At 44.5% G+C, this 15,578-nt stretch overlaps 1 protein-coding gene across 1 annotated transcript; it reads left to right on the top strand.

Annotated features, from left to right (window-relative positions):
• The first annotated feature begins 442 nt into the window (after positions 1–442).
• LOC136579146 (cytosolic non-specific dipeptidase-like) lies at positions 443–15,328 on the top strand. Its single transcript, XM_066579491.1, has 11 exons — positions 443–598; positions 1,069–1,212; positions 3,052–3,214; positions 5,926–6,014; positions 7,005–7,205; positions 8,750–8,834; positions 10,138–10,298; positions 11,687–11,851; positions 12,925–13,066; positions 13,678–13,825; positions 15,067–15,328. The coding sequence occupies exons 1-11, from the start codon at positions 539–541 to the stop codon at positions 15,131–15,133; spliced, it is 1,425 nt and encodes a 474-aa protein (XP_066435588.1). The 5' UTR covers positions 443–538; the 3' UTR covers positions 15,134–15,328.
• The last annotated feature ends 250 nt before the right edge of the window (positions 15,329–15,578 follow it).

The raw sequence follows: 15,578 nt of genomic DNA, 5'->3' as shown, positions 1-15,578 counted from the left end.
CCAAAAATTGTTGTTTACTGATGGCTAAAATAGGCCTAGTCATTAAGGGGTTAAGTAACATCTGTAAGGCTGTGCATTTACAGCAGAGAAGCCTCCCAGGAGACCCGTCCACATATATCTATATTCCACAGCACTTCTGCTCTATTTACAACCTAATTGGTTGTTTGGGTTGGCTGCTTCACAGTGATTGGTTGTTTGGGTTGGCTGATTCCCAGTGATTGGTTGTTTGGGTTGGCTGATTCACAGTGATTGGTTGTTTGGGGTGAATTAGCAGAAGTGTTGTGGAATATAGTCCGTCCTCACAGCCGCTCATCCCCGCTGACACAGCCTCTGTGACTACACCACGTGACTCTGCACCGCCCACGTCCCCTGGAACTTCCCCGCTGACTTAGACGCCAACACGAACCAGTCAGCTGACCGCCCAGCGTCACGTGAGCTGTGTGCCGGCTGTGGGCGGGGCTGTAGAGCCAGTGCGCGTGTGACATATAGAGAGTGCGCCGGCCGCTCCTGTCCAGCACAGCGCCGCTCTCCTGCCACCATGTCCGACCTGCCCACGCTCTTCCAGTACGTGGACTGCCACCAGGATATCTATGTCAAGGTAATGCCTGACTGCGGGGAAGGAGGGGCGCCGGCGGCCGTTATACCGGGGCTGGCAGCTGGCCGGTGTGCTGCTCTGCCGGAGAGCGGGCAGCCCGCTACTTTGTATCAGTGTGACACTCCTCCCCTATTGCAGAGCTCTGCTTGCTGTCAGTGAATGGCCCTTCTCCTCCAGACCCGTTAGGACCTGCGTTTCTAAATGCTGCGTTTTACTGTAATTTTGGGTGAAGTGTAACACTACAAGCTCCGTGTCTTCCCGGTGATTGAGGCTGAGCTTGCTGTTCCATTCCAAGCCACTGCACAACATACGGCACTGTGCTAGTGCACCACAGCCCCTTCAGCCAGCTCATCAGCAGGGGCGCCTGGAGTCGCACCCCCACTAATCTGATATTGATGAAAGGGTCATCAGCGTAAAAGTCCCAGAATACTTTTTAGGAGAACTCTTGACACTGTTGCTCTTTCTTCTTTCAGAGGCTGTCAGAATGGGTGGCCATCCAGAGTGTATCGGCCTGGGCGGAGAAACGGGGAGAAATCAAGAAGATGATGGAGGTGGCTGCCAAGGAGATTGAGCGTTTAGGCGGCTGTGCGGAGCTGGTGGACATCGGGAAGCAGAAGGTGACTCCAAAAGGGCCGTTTTTGTTGGGTGTAGCTAATGTGATTTTAGGGAGTAGATGATGAAAGCCTGTCCTTGGGGTAGGTGGGTGTAGGGAGCGCTGTTCCCAACCTGTTCATCGGTCACATGACATTTGTGCAGGTCAGGCCCATCTAAGTGAGTGACTGCGCCGCTGCTGCCACCTGAACTGCGCTGTCGCTGGTACACAATGAAGAGGCTGGAGTGCCTCGGCTTCTACGAATGGCGGATTGGTGGTCGTCCAACTCCTGGCACCCAATCTGGTATTGATGACCGGAGTCCTGGGAAGTCCTTTAACGGGATTCTCCGGGTCACTAATATATTGATGAACTAACCTGAGGATAGGTCATCCATATGAGATTAGTGGGAGTGATACCCAGCAGTCCCCCCAATCTGCTGTATAGCCGACTGGAATGGTCAGTCCCATTTACTTGTTGAACGGCAATATGGCAGTTATGGACCCTTGAGACGTTCAAGGGGTTGTCCTTTAGGCTAGCAACATTTTACAATCAGTGGTAGATCAGTGCCACCTGGAACATCCGCTAATAAGCTGTTCACCCGGCCTGTGTCCTTGTGGACTGAGCTGATTTCTGCAGGAAGCAGACAGCTCCGTTCTCACTGCAGTGGCCAGGCGGAGTATAACATTTGCATTAAAGATCTTCTCACATTGGCCGGAATTAAGACAGATCCAATAACGCTGCTGCGGAATGCCGCCCAGATGTGGGTGTAGAATTACAGGCAGGTTTTAAGCCATCTTCTAGTCTATAGCCTTTGGTGCAGAATCTACCACGGCTTGCAGCAGCTCCTGATTCCAGGCCATGTAAAAGGTCCCTAAATGTGACCGCTGCAGTGAGAACGGAGCTGCCTGCTTCCTACCGACATCGGGTTATTGCATGAGCACATGTGATCTGCAAACTGCTGATCGACTGGGGGCCGCGGACCCCTGATATATGATGGCCGAGTCTAAGGATGGACCAGCGCTGGCTTACAGCTGGACGACACCCATAAAGTGCAGCTCTTGCTTGTACAACCCCATATTGGAGATCTGCTCATAAAGCTGACCTTAATAGCGGACTGTAGAAGCAACGGTACCTGTTATTACATGCTTATCTCTTCCCGGTACCTCTTATTACATGCTTATCTCTTCCCGCCTGCTTACCCAGCATATAACCATCATGCTGCCCGCGGACCTTGTGAATCATTCACAGCAGATTGATTTATTATGGTGCTTAATTCCATTCCAAATTCCCGTGTAGTTGAGCAATCCTCGGCCTGCTGACTCCGTCCTCAGGGCTCTGGATATCTGCCATGCAGGCCAGTTTTGCAATTGATGGATAATCTGCTGTATGATGACTGCCTGTCATGAGTATATAATTATTATCCACCCACAATGGGTTTCTGCAGACTCTTGTATAGTCATCTTAAGGTGTCGGGGAAACCGCCCTTATTGCATCATGTAAGAGCGCAGTCAGCAGCTTTGTGTATGAACTATATATATACGCCACTGCTGTACATCTGGGGAGGTGCCTTATTATAGAGCTGTCAGTCCCGCACCCCTTAGGCTGGCTATCCGCAATACAGTAAATTGCTTGTACGCAGGTTGTTCTCTGCGGAGTGTAACCCGGGCTGACTTTAGGGTTCAGACAGCCGCTACTACATGTTTTTGCTGAGCTTTAGTAAGTTCGTGTGAGATGACCAATTTCACTACCTCCATCGGAGTCCTGCTAGGTCTTGTTCAGACGTGATGATATGGCACAATACACAAGTATGGCGTAAATATTGCTGTTTCTGGTAAATCAGTTTTTTTCTTACATGTCCCCTAGCTCCCAGATGGCTCAGAAATCCCCCTCCCTCCCATTATTTTGGGCAACCTGGGTTCAGATCCCTGTAAGAAGACGGTGTGTGTGTACGGTCACCTGGATGTCCAACCGGCCGCCCTGGAGGATGGATGGGACAGCGAGCCCTTTGTCTTGGAGGAAAGAGATGGTAAGCGCCACAGTCTTATGTATGTAGGGCATTCTTCTCCTGCAAACAGATGACATTTGGCATCTTTAGGGCTGTCACAATTCTCCATTGTCAGGCGGAGATGGATTGTGCAATAGACAAATAACAGGAAACTCCAGTTTCATTTCCTTTAGGTTTTGTTTACTGCAGCAACAATAACTAATCCTACTATGTTGGCGGCATGCGGTGTTGTATTGAGGTCAGGGGGAGTCTTGATAAATGGCGCACATGAGGCCGTGACCATCATGAATCACTGGGACGGGATCAGCAAATCCCATCTGTGCAGTGTACCGGGTTCCTGTTTTCCATTTGTTCACTCTCTCTATGTAAACTTTTGGTGATTGTTTTCTCCTTATTTTATATTGTTAGACTGCCAACAGCAAAGTAAAAGTAATTAAAACAATGCTGTATTGAAAGAGGTCCAAGAAAAGCTGAACTATGGGGGGGAGGGGTTTGAGGCGCTTTAAGACGTAACGATTATCGTTTAAACGAGCGAAAGTGAAGGAGAATTGCTCAGTCTAAATGGGAGCGAACGACTAACGATGATCGTTCACTTTTCTTTCATCGATAACTTTCTGTAGGCATAAAGATCATCGTCGGCTCATTCCTTGTAATCAGCAATCGTTCAGTTGTTCTCATTCACTTATATAACGAATGGGAAAGACTGAAGGAGCCAACGGTGTGTCTGTTGTCTAAACAGGCTGCAGGAGAGCAAACCTGCCAGCGGTGACGTCACCGGCTCGTTCACACATGTATCACCTCGTCTGAAAGGACCCTCAGTGAGATTCACACACCTTGGTCGTCCCAATGTATACATCTCGTATACCTTCTCTCAAACAAATGCTGATCAAATTATTTAAAATCTCTGGAAACTAGTCAGATTTAAAATGCTGTCAAAATTCTTCAAATAACCCAGCTTCTAGAATAAACTCCTTCTATATCATGTTGGAGGGTTTCATTCTGTTTCTTTTTTTGAATAATAAAAAAAATTACATAAATAAAGCTGATCTTCTTAAAGATTCTGGCTTTGGATTATATTACCAGTCATTGTTATAAGGGTGCATTCACAAGAACGTATATCGGCTCGGTTTTCACGCCAAGCCGATATACGTTATCCTCATGTGCAGGGGGGGAAGGATGGAAGAGCCAGGGGCAGGCACTGTGCTTCCGCCCCCTTTCTGCCTCCTCTCCGCCCCTCTGCACTTTTTGCAATGAGAGGAGGCGGGGCTAAGTTCTGAGAATCAGCCCCGCCCCTGCCCCGCCTCTCCCCATTGCAAATAGTGCAGAGGGGTGGAGATGAGGCAGAGAGGGGGTGGGAGCTCAGTTCCTGCTCCTGGCTATTCCAGGCGTGAAAACCGAGCCGATATACGTTCGTGTGAATCCAGCCTAAGGTTTGACAAAAGGTCTGACATTGACTTGCAGTAATGCTGTCATCTAATAGGTGGTGGCGCTGTGGAGGCATTGTTAAGGCCCATTTACACGGAGCAGTGATTGCTCAAAATTCGTACAAGCGAAAGTTTGAGTGACAGTTGTGAGCGCTCATCCTTGCATACTTTATAGTAGCTAATTAGCTGCTTAAAAGTTATGCAGGCAGAGCGGGACACAGTCGTGATAGTTTGGAGAACAAAACGGCTATTTGGTATATGCAAACAGCTGCATTGTTTTCCCAGTTATCAGCGGTGTCCTGCTAAGCTGCTAGCTCCGAGAAACAGCAGGAACGCTGATAGCTCTTTTGTTCTCGGCACTGTCAGCTGCTTTCAGTGCCGCCCACTGAGAAAATCACTGTGCGGCACTGATGAGGCTCATCGCTCATTTCTAGCTTGCTAGAAATGAGCGATGAAAAAATAGTGCATGAACAGTGTATGGTGTCAGTGCGTTTTAGACACAACCCTCAAAAGATGTCTTTTAAGCGATAATCGTTGTCTAAATGGGCCTTAAGTCTCCTCACATCTTCTGGCTGCTCTCCTACAGAAATGTTTGCAACAAACCTGTCGCTCGTGACTTTAACCTTTACACTTGGATGATTTCCTATGACAGCACTTTACATGGAAGACCATATTCCAGAGCGCAGCTACCACTGTAGCCAAGCAATTCAGTTGTGGATGGTTGGTCATCCGGGACCTGGGACCGTTTCCCTCCCAGCAGGGAAGCGAAAAATATATATAGAAAAAAAAAATTTTTTTTATATATCTCAGACTTGCTTTTTGTAGAAACCGGGTCAGGCCGGTTTCACATCCGCATTAGAAATTCCAGCTGTATGTTCCATCACATATTTGACTTAAGATACCAGCAGAAAATTTTCTTCTGTACAAAAGCCAGGCATCTGGGAGGAAAGTGGACGGGCCCCATTATAGTCAATGGTGTCCATCCAGCGTTGTTCAGTTCCATCCAGAGACGCAGTCGTATGGCTGCAAGGATTCCGCTTTCCTGCTCCCCAAGCGTCGATGTGAACCCGCTCTCACACCTTTGTGCACGCCACCGGTTGACGCTGTAGCAGTGATATCTACCAGGCCGTGATCTGAGCTTTGAGTTGACTTGTACCTTTGCACCCGGTAACATGCTGACATTTCACATTGCACATCTTAGAGATAAGAACATATTGGCTTAAGTAGTATTTTACAGTCACTAATGGTGCTGATAAATAGGACTTTGTTACTGACTAAATTATCTCTATCTGTCTTGTTTTTGTCCAGCTAAACTGTATGGGAGAGGTTCCTCGGATGACAAAGGTCCTGTGCTTGCATGGCTTAATTGCATCGAAGCCTATCAGCAAACAAAGCAGGTAAAGCACTAACTGTGCTGGAGTTGGTGATTAAACCTCATCGGCTGTGGATTTTGGAGTGTTGCAAGCTTCACTGGGAACTCACGTTACCTGCTGCAATCCAGCAAGCAGAACGGCGGGTGTATTGTTCTGCGCCTGCTAACGCGTGCAAACGTTCACACTGTTTGCACAACTGCAATCCAGTTGGAAGACTCCAACACTGATTTCAAATAGTTGTGGCAGAAAATGATGTGTTTAATGTGAATTTGCATTGAAGCAACTGTGGTCTCATGCGGATTTAGCCCAGCGTAGTGGAACAAATCCACATGTCCCTCTTCTTCCCCTACACAAGCTGTATAGAGTAGGGCATGGAATTCTAGTTTAATAGTTCTGGGTTTTTTTTGTTTTTTTTTAACCCATGTCCACCTAGTTCAATTTAATGTGGCATTGCATTAATTTCCACTGTATGATCATAGCCTTATAAATGGGCATGTTCCAAAGATAAAGGAATTGTGAATAGTACAACCTCTTTATTTCCTTAGCAAAGATGCATTTAAGTGTTCCGTAAATTGTAATGTAAAAGGGTTGTCTTGTGGAGAAGTCTTTCTAAATGCATCAGCTGCAGTGATCAGCATGGCAGCTGTCAGGGCAGCCTGCTGGTACTGCAGTGTAGTATTCCACGACTTGCCATGAAAACAGTTAGGACCATATACTATGTGTTTGTGCTAACCCCAACTCCACTACAGCAAGTCAGCTATTATAAAGGCACCGCCCCTATAAACTCCCATTATGTAGGACTACATGAGATCTGTCTTTCCACTTCTAGCTTTGCTACTAGTTTGCCAATTGTACTTCCCCAGTTTAGCACATCCAGTAACCCACACGTCACTGGCATATACATGTCCTTCTCCAATCATAACCGGTGGTTAGTTGAGGGGGCTTCACTTTGCTTAGGTTATCTATAAACCAAATGGAAATAAGTGGAAAACCTGACTATCTTTTATTCCAAAGGACCTTCCCGTCAACCTGAAGTTCTGCTTTGAAGGAATGGAGGAGTCCGGATCAGAAGGCCTTGATGACTTGATCTTTGCTCAGAAGGATAAGTTTTTCAAGGGGGTGGATTATGTCTGCATTTCCGATAACTACTGGCTAGGGAAGAACAAGCCGTGCATCACATATGGTCTACGTGGTATCTGCTATTTTTTCATTGAGGTATGGAGTGTTACTCGGCTCAGAAATGTAGATTATGTCAAACGTATTTTGGCTGCCGGTAGATCGGCACACCTTTACTTTGAAATATAGCATACGCCAAATCATAGTATGTTAGGCCAAAAAAAGACACATGTCCTTCCAGTTCAGCCTCCCCAATGCTGATCCAGAGGAAGGCAAAAAACTCCAATGAGGTAGAAACCAAACTTTCCCCATTTAAGGGGAAAGAAAAACTTCCTCCAATCTGGCAATCAGAATAATCTCTGGATCAACAACCCTTCTGAAGCAATTAATGATTATAACATATAATATTGTGTCACTCGAGAGGCTCTCAAATTTGCCATCACCGCATCCTCAGGCAGAGAGTTCCATAGTCTCACTGCTCTTACAGTAAAGAACCCCCTTTTGTGTTGGTGTAGAAACCTGCTTTCCTCTAGACGTAAAGCGAAGTTGAAGTTTACATAGATTTATTTTATATGAACTTTCTCTACACATGGAATTCCAAAATGGTGAGTTACATTAGGATTTATACAGGTGGACAGGTTATTATGCTTATACAGTGCCTACATTTACTTGTATCATTGCCTTAACCCTTTCCAATCCACTGTCTGACGTCTAAAGACATTATGATTTAAGGCTGTACAGCTCCGATGCTGAAAGACGTCCGTCGGGGTTCTCTTACTGTATATTGCCAGCCTCTCTGCTGTCGGAGCCTATCCAACGTGTCACCGCATGCAGTACTGGCTTTAGCCAGCAAATAGGCCGTTGTATAGTATAACGACAGAAAAAGAGTAAGCCCCCAGGGAAAACCAGGATACAAATTGGATTGGAGAGGGTTAATAAGGGATTGGATAGCAGGAAGTAACAGAGTTGACTGATCTATCGGATACATTTATGGTATATCCATATGCCAAAAACAGTGATCGGTGAGGGTCTGTCACCAATTGCCAATACAAAGGCCTTCAGTTCCCTTACGACTGTCTGTAATGGTCCAGCTTGGTGTTCTCCAAGCATGCTGAGCTTGAGGCAAACATGGGTCAGTGCTCAGAAAAGTGTATAACCTTTCATTTTAGGTATTGGTTGGATACCCCTGTAATAGACCTTTATGGCATCATGTATGTAGTGATGATACCTCAGGCTTTGTTTATCTATGACCCGTTTAGCTGTTCCCTCGTGTCGGCACTGTAGGTTAGTCTCCACTTTCCGTTGACTACTTCGGGTGGTCGGGTAGGATTGAGTCGTGTTGTACAAGGTGCTGTCTGCTTCCGTGTTCAGGTTGTGGTGTAAAGGGCAGATTACACAGACCATGGAAATTACCAACAAAATCTGAAGCAGAATTTGAACAGGTAGAAACCACTATATAAGATGTAGTAAACTTGGGTGAGATGTAAGGACTTGCCATATCTGCCCATCCCATCAGTGTGATCACAGTGGGTCCAGCATTTGTCATGGAGCCTATAAATGTGTTTGACTGGAGACAGAGGAGATAAATGAGTGGACTTGTCTCGCCCTTTAGCTGAAACTTCTTTTGATTCTTCCCCTTGTAGGTTGAATGCAGTGAAAAGGATCTTCACTCTGGAGTCTATGGAGGTTCTGTCCATGAAGCCATGACTGATCTCATTTCTCTAATGGGTAGGCTTTATGTAATGTATTCAGATATCTGTTATTCCCTAATATGCTGCAAATCCTCAGGAGAGACTAATCTAGCAGATCTGCAGCATGCTTCTCATAGGTTGTATATACACCAGCACAAGTGGTGGCCTCTAGTGGCGACTGCAGGAAGTTTTATCTCCACATTGCTGCGCTCTGCTAGTTTTACATCACCCATTTATAGTAAAATCAGTAAGAAAATGCAATTCCTTAATAGTTTCAAGTTCCTCCAAACTGTAGGTACCATTTACGATCTGGAGACATTAGGGAAGATTTATGAAACTGTCTTAACACGTAACGATTGCAAATAAGGAAGATGAAACAATACCTCTGCAGCGCCACCTATTGATGTTCCATCTTTCTTATTTAAGGAATGCTGCCAATACCTCTGCAGCGCCCCCTATTGACTGGCAGCATTCTTTCTATAAGCAAAATGTTTCCCAGAGTAGCATGCATGGCCTTATAATTCTCACTCACCTCCTAGGTGTCTCCTCACACTTTGTAGGTGCCTCTCTGACCCAGATAACGTTTGTCGCTCGAACGAAAGTGTGTGATAATCGTTAAGTCTAAACGCGAGCCATCGTGCACTGTCGCTCAGTCTTGGCCTACATAAAAATCATCGCCGGCTCGCTCACTTATCGTTGCGTTTAAACTCTTCCTGCTTAGTGTTTCATGTAGGAATGTGAAGCACAAAGCGAGAAGTCAACGATGATCTGCCTGTCTAAACACTTCTGCATGAACTGCCACCAAATTGGCGGTGACGTCACTTGCTCGTGCACTCCTTGAAATGCCAATCGTCCTGTTTAAAAGGGCAGTTAGTGGGCAACCAATCACAGCACAGCTTTTATTTTGTATTCTGCTGTGGTGAAATGAAAGCTGTGCTGTGATTAGTTACTAGGTGCAACTAAAACGTGTTTTGTTTTTTTTGTGTGTTCTAGATAGTCTCATAAATCTGTGTCCCATTATGCTCATCTCTTATAGAAGACATGAGATTGGCCTCTACTTCAGTCCAGGCTTAAAAATGTAAAGCTATTAAAGGGGGGATGTCAGCATTTCCCCATAATGGCCACCAGGGCGTCAGAGCTCTCTATTATGGCTCATAGAGGAAATGTTATTGGCTCCGGACCCCTCTGACATCCTTAGGGCCTGTTTTGATCTGGCTCCACATTGCCAACCTTCAGCGGTGTCCCCATGTCCGCTACGTCCTTGTGGCATATGTTGGCACTATATAAGAATATCTAGCACATCCCACACTAAGTGCTGTTTCTTCTTTTCTCCCCCCAAGGCAGTTTATTGGACAAGAAGGGGAAGATTCTCATACCTGGAATGTACGACACCGTGGAGCCCGTCTCCATTAATGAGCAAGCAATTTATGAAGCTATTGACTTTGATCTAGAGGAATTCGCTAAAGATGTTGGCGCTTCCAAACTCCTACATGAATCTAAGGTACGGGGGAATTATTTAATTTAAAAAAATAAAAATAAAAACTTTTTTTTGTTCAGAATAGTTTTTCTTTTATTAGACAAATGATTTTTAAAAATCCCAATGTAAATGGACAACGTCCTAATAATTAAAGGAAATATGTTGGCATGTGTTAGAATACTAGAACAGTAAGGCTACAGTCACATGGGCGGGCACGATATCGCGCTGGTCGACGTGCGTTTTAACCGTGGATGTGAGGTGGTTTTCATGCAAAGCTCCTTGTATCACTTCTCATGCTTGACAAGTTTTTGAATGGGGGGGATAAAGAATTTTTGTACTGCATATGCTGTCACGCCTTCGCTGATTTTTACTTCTCCGAAGTTCCGATCCTCCGGCGCTTGTTTTACGCGTGTCAGAGGAGCGGCAAGTGTTTCCCGCTGATTGCAATGGGAAACGTTACATTGCATTTGCTCGCGCATCACACTGCATGCGACGTGTTCAACTGTCCCATTGAAAATAATGCGTGATGCGTTCTGAGGGACGTGAAAAAATGGAATATGCAGCGTTTTTGTTTTTTACCTTGCAGCATCGCTGTGAGGGAAAACATCGCCCCTGTGTATAACTCCATTCAAAAGAATAGAGTTCATATTTGCACGTCTCGCAACGCAAAAAAAAAACGTGCGAGATTCACACCCGAGTGAGTGTAGCCTAACAAGGCAAGAAAACTGATAAGGATTAAAGGCTAAACATGCAGATGTATGAAAACCAAACTCCTTAGTCAGTTTGGCTTTCAAAAGGCACCACCCCATGCACTGAGACCCTGACATTGCAGGGGGTCCGGTGGGAAATGGGTGCACTGTCGAGAGAAGCTGTCCGCACAGAATGGCTTCTCCTTTCACAACACCGGGGGGACAGATGAGAGCAGGCAGGACGGGTTATGAACACAAAAAAAAAGTGGTGGAAGTATTGGAAACTAACTAAATATAAAGCAGCCTTATTGACAAACTGTAATATGGATAACTGCTGCTCATGCATTAGAGATAACCGTGCAGGCGCAGAGCAGATGGGAGCTCCGTGGTCAGCTATCCAGTTGACTGAAGACTGATTTCTTGAGCAACAACCTCTCCACCTGCTTAGGGTTTTCTATGAAAAATGTGTGGAATAAACGGATTAAACACACTACAAAAATGCTTACACTGAAAAAAAAAATAATTAAGTATTCCTCTTTGAACTATGAGTGGGGATAGAAAATGAAGAAAAGATGAGCTATGCCTATTTATATTTTTACAAGATTTGTGAATCCTGATTGTAGTTGCCCAGAGATGCCATGTGGGTTCACCTGTTACAGGTAATCGAGGTGACAAGTTCGTCAGTTTGTGGATTTTTACATTTTGCATTGGTCACTCTTTCAGGAACAGATACTGATGCACAGGTGGAGATTTCCATCGCTCTCACTCCATGGCATTGAGGGAGCGTTCTCTGCCAGCGGAGCCAAAACGGTGATTCCTAGAAAAGTCATAGGCAAATTCTCTATAAGGCTGGTGCCCCATATGACCCCTGATGATGTGCAGAAACAGGTAGGACTTTTTCTAATCTTTATAAATGTAATTACTTAAAAATACTTTAAAGACTGACGAGTCGGCTACAGATCTGGCCTCTTGCATATCTAGGAAGGCTGACATGCTATGAAATTTTGGAGATCCCCCCCTATTATCCTGTTCTAGACTGCTAGTGTATTAGCGTAACCTTACCACTTATAGTTAATGTACAGCATAGTGATGGCATGAGTGCTGTTGCGGTTGTCATCTCTATTTATACAGATGTCACCTTAATGTAACAGCTAGGATCGGTGATTACACTGATCCTAGTTTTTTAACCCCTTAGATGCCACAATCAACAGCGACCATAGCATCTAAGTGGTTAGACTGAGTGAGATGGGCCCCTCCGTCACCTGAAATTATGGGGGTATGGATAAATTACTATCGCACAGTGGGCCTTTGCCATCTTAAGTACACCTAATAGGGTACCTGAAAGTAGTACTGCAGTGTATTATAGAAGCAATAGAGATGGCATGAGTGCTGTTCACAGTGCTGGGGAAAGACGCCCATACGGTATGAGTCGGTCCATGGTGCTTCTAATAATTCTGCTCTGAAGAAAATTAAACTATATGTGCATATTGTAGTTCATTTCCAGTGTCCTGGTTCTACAGAACTTCACACATCCTATGTTGCCCACTGGTCTTGATATGCTTACGAAGAGGGACACTTGCTCCTCTCGAAGGACTTGTGCCACCAGTTAGATACTTATTCCCTATCCACAGGGGAACAAGTGCAAAACTTTATTATTGGTTGCTCCCCTTATACCGGTGGTTAATGCCAGCAGTACCTCAAGACTGACTCAAGGTTCTGTCCACAGGACCTACAATTTCTGTTGACAGGATCTGCATGGATCTCTTCTGCCAGACCGACGGGCTAATAACCGATACACGAATGGATTCTAGTAGTGACTGTATTTTCCAAGCTACATTAATCTTTAAAATACAACAGTAGCAACATAACCTTTCATCTTGCTTCTCATGTGCTCCTTAAATATATATTTAGATGGATGGATGTCTTTGTGATTCTCATCAGATTTGCATTTAATATTTAAGGTGGAAGACTACTTAACCAAGCAGTTTGAGGCTTTGGGTAGTCCCAACAAATTTAAAGTTACAATGGGCCATGGAGGAAAACCCTGGGTTGCAGACTTCAACCACCCTCACTACATGGCTGGGAGAAAAGCCATGAAAACTGGTATGAAAACTTCAGTCTGGTTTGACTCTATTGAAATACATTTGGTAGTAGTTTTTATCAGTTCCACGCTTATTTTAAAGGGGTATTTCAGTTGGAAAGCATCACCTATCCACAAGATGGGGAACAACTAGCTGATTGGTGGGTGTCTGACCACTGGTACCCCCAACTATCCCAAATTGATGGAGCGGAGGTTGCATCGGCACATCACTAGGGCATTGTAATGACTGTGCCAGAAATTGCAGAGTTTAAGCGCTTGGCGCACTATCATTAGCCTGCATGGAGTGGTGGGATGCCTGCATGACCTCTACCCTATCCATCTGGAAGACGACTGGACCCCTGATCTTGGGATCGGTGTTTGGACTTGCAATGATCAGCTAGTTATTTCCTATCCTATGGACAGGGGATGGCTTCTTCCAACCGAAATGTTCTTTTTAAGCTGCCTTTTTTATCTTGATAGCCTCTCCTTGATTTCGAAGCCATAGGGAATTGAAAATTAGCCTTGCACCAAGTCTCCTACATTGGCATTGGTAGTTTATTGAAGAACTTTAGCATGCAAGTTCTATCTGAATTATTGCCTTTTACACGTTGCCTATATATTGTAATCTATACAGTGTTTAATGTTGAACCGGACCTGACCAGAGAAGGTGGAAGCATCCCTGTGACTCTAACCTTCCAAGAAGCAACTGGAAAGAATGTTATGTTGCTGCCTGTTGGTGCTGCAGATGATGGGGCACATTCCCAAAATGAAAAGCTGAATAGGTAAGAACTGTCCTCTTGTTCCTAATTATGACAATAACAATATACTTGTATCATTTTTCTAATTTCTTGCCTTAACCCATTAGAGACTGCAATATGCCTTTTACTGACCTCACTTATGGGCTTTAACCCTGTACAGTCATGTCCGTAAGGTGGTTGCTTGGCTGGATATTTGACAGCCAGGTTCCTGCTCTAACAGCAAGTAGCGGAGAAACCTTAGCTCCTGGTAGTTTAACCTCTTACATGCCACAATTGATAGCAACTGCAGTATGTAAGTAAATGACAGGGGGAGGGGGGCTCCTGTCGCCTATCGGTATATCGCAATACAATCAAAGTACCAATGGGATCCAATGAAGCCAGAAGCCTGACAGGTCTCCATGTCTGCCATGTAACTCCGCTTATTAAGCCCCCCCATAAGTAATGCAGTGTACCAATCTAGGGATCGAACAATCACCAGCTTCAAGATGGCAGACGCATGCGTTGAAGCCGCAGATTGATGGGGTAATTTAAAATCTGCCCGCACCTGGCTACTAAATGTAGCTAAGAGCCTGGAGATCTCACGGGGGGGGCTGCAGTACATGGTCCCTGGTCACGTGATTACTGCTATCCAATGGATAACGGCTATCATGTAAAAGTAATTCCTGAAAGAAAACTGTGGGGTCAAAATACTCCTGACACCCCTCAGTGACTACATTAAGGGGTGTATTTTTAAAATTGGATCATTTGTGGGGGTATCTATAATTCTGACACTTATGAGCCTTTGCAATCTTGGCTTGGTGCCGGAAAATAAAGTGTTCCTCAAAATGTTGATAAACAATGTTAAATTTGTATGTCTCTTAAATGGTTAAAAAAACTAACTTTTCCCATGTGCATCCAGATGGAAATATATATCTTGTCAAAAATTTCTAGATTGTTTGCACATATTTGAGATATTGCCATTAAAGATGTGAAAAAATGATTTTATTTTTTTTCAAAATGTTCCCAATTTTGACGCTTTTAATATACACATTCTGTTTATTTTTACCGCCTAAATGAAGTACAATATGTGGCAAAAAAAAATAATGGCAGAATCACTTGGATATGCAAAACCTTTATGGAGTTATTCCATATTAAAGTGACACATGTCCGATTTCCAAAATTTGGCTCCGTCAGTAAGACGCAAACAGGCTTGGTCACTAAGCGGTTAAGTCTTAATGGCTGTGGTTTTAATTTGAAAATTTTTAACTTTGTTCATTGCATTTCAGGTACAACTATATTCAAGGCATCAAACTTTTGGCAGCGTACCTGCATGAAGTATCGAAGCTGGAATGATTGTACATTGGAATAATCTTTTTTACATACAACTATAAGTACTTAATGATGTACACAGAAGACGACAAAGATTCTCACACTATGTATTCTGAAAATAAGTGAAACCAACAAAGACAACAATTTAAATCAATCAAGTTTCCATTGCAGTTCTTTATCTGAAGCATTTGTCTGCGAATAAACCATAGTTGAAAAGCATCAATTCTTTTGTATGTTAGGGCGCCTTCACACTGGCGATACAATCGTGCGACATTTGTGTGTTGCGAGATGCACAAATATGAAACCCAGTCTTTTGCGATTGTTTTCCTGCATTGCACAACGTTTCAATGCAATGCAGGAAGCCAATCACAGCATGTTCTTTCTTTTGTCAATATCACCCACTGTCTTCAATAGGTCGGCGGCAGCAGCAGCGCTGGCACCTTTGGAAACCAATGAGAGAAAATCACAA

This window comes from Eleutherodactylus coqui, chromosome 9 (assembly GCF_035609145.1).
Source record: "Eleutherodactylus coqui strain aEleCoq1 chromosome 9, aEleCoq1.hap1, whole genome shotgun sequence".
NCBI lineage: Eukaryota > Metazoa > Chordata > Amphibia > Anura > Eleutherodactylidae > Eleutherodactylus > Eleutherodactylus coqui.
Note: the sequence above shows the minus strand (reverse complement) of the source record. Positions and strands in the feature narration are given on the sequence as shown.

Bases quoted from the DNA above. Each gene is read 5' to 3' on its own strand.
- LOC136579146 (XM_066579491.1), top strand. From the start codon at position 539: ATGTCCGACCTGCCCACGCTCTTCCAGTACGTGGACTGCCACCAGGAT. The intron at 3,215-5,925 runs GTAAGCGCCACA...GTTTTTGTCCAG, and splicing joins TGTCTTGGAGGAAAGAGATG to CTAAACTGTATGGGAGAGGT. The intron at 11,852-12,924 runs GTAGGACTTTTT...TTAATATTTAAG, and splicing joins CTGATGATGTGCAGAAACAG to GTGGAAGACTACTTAACCAA.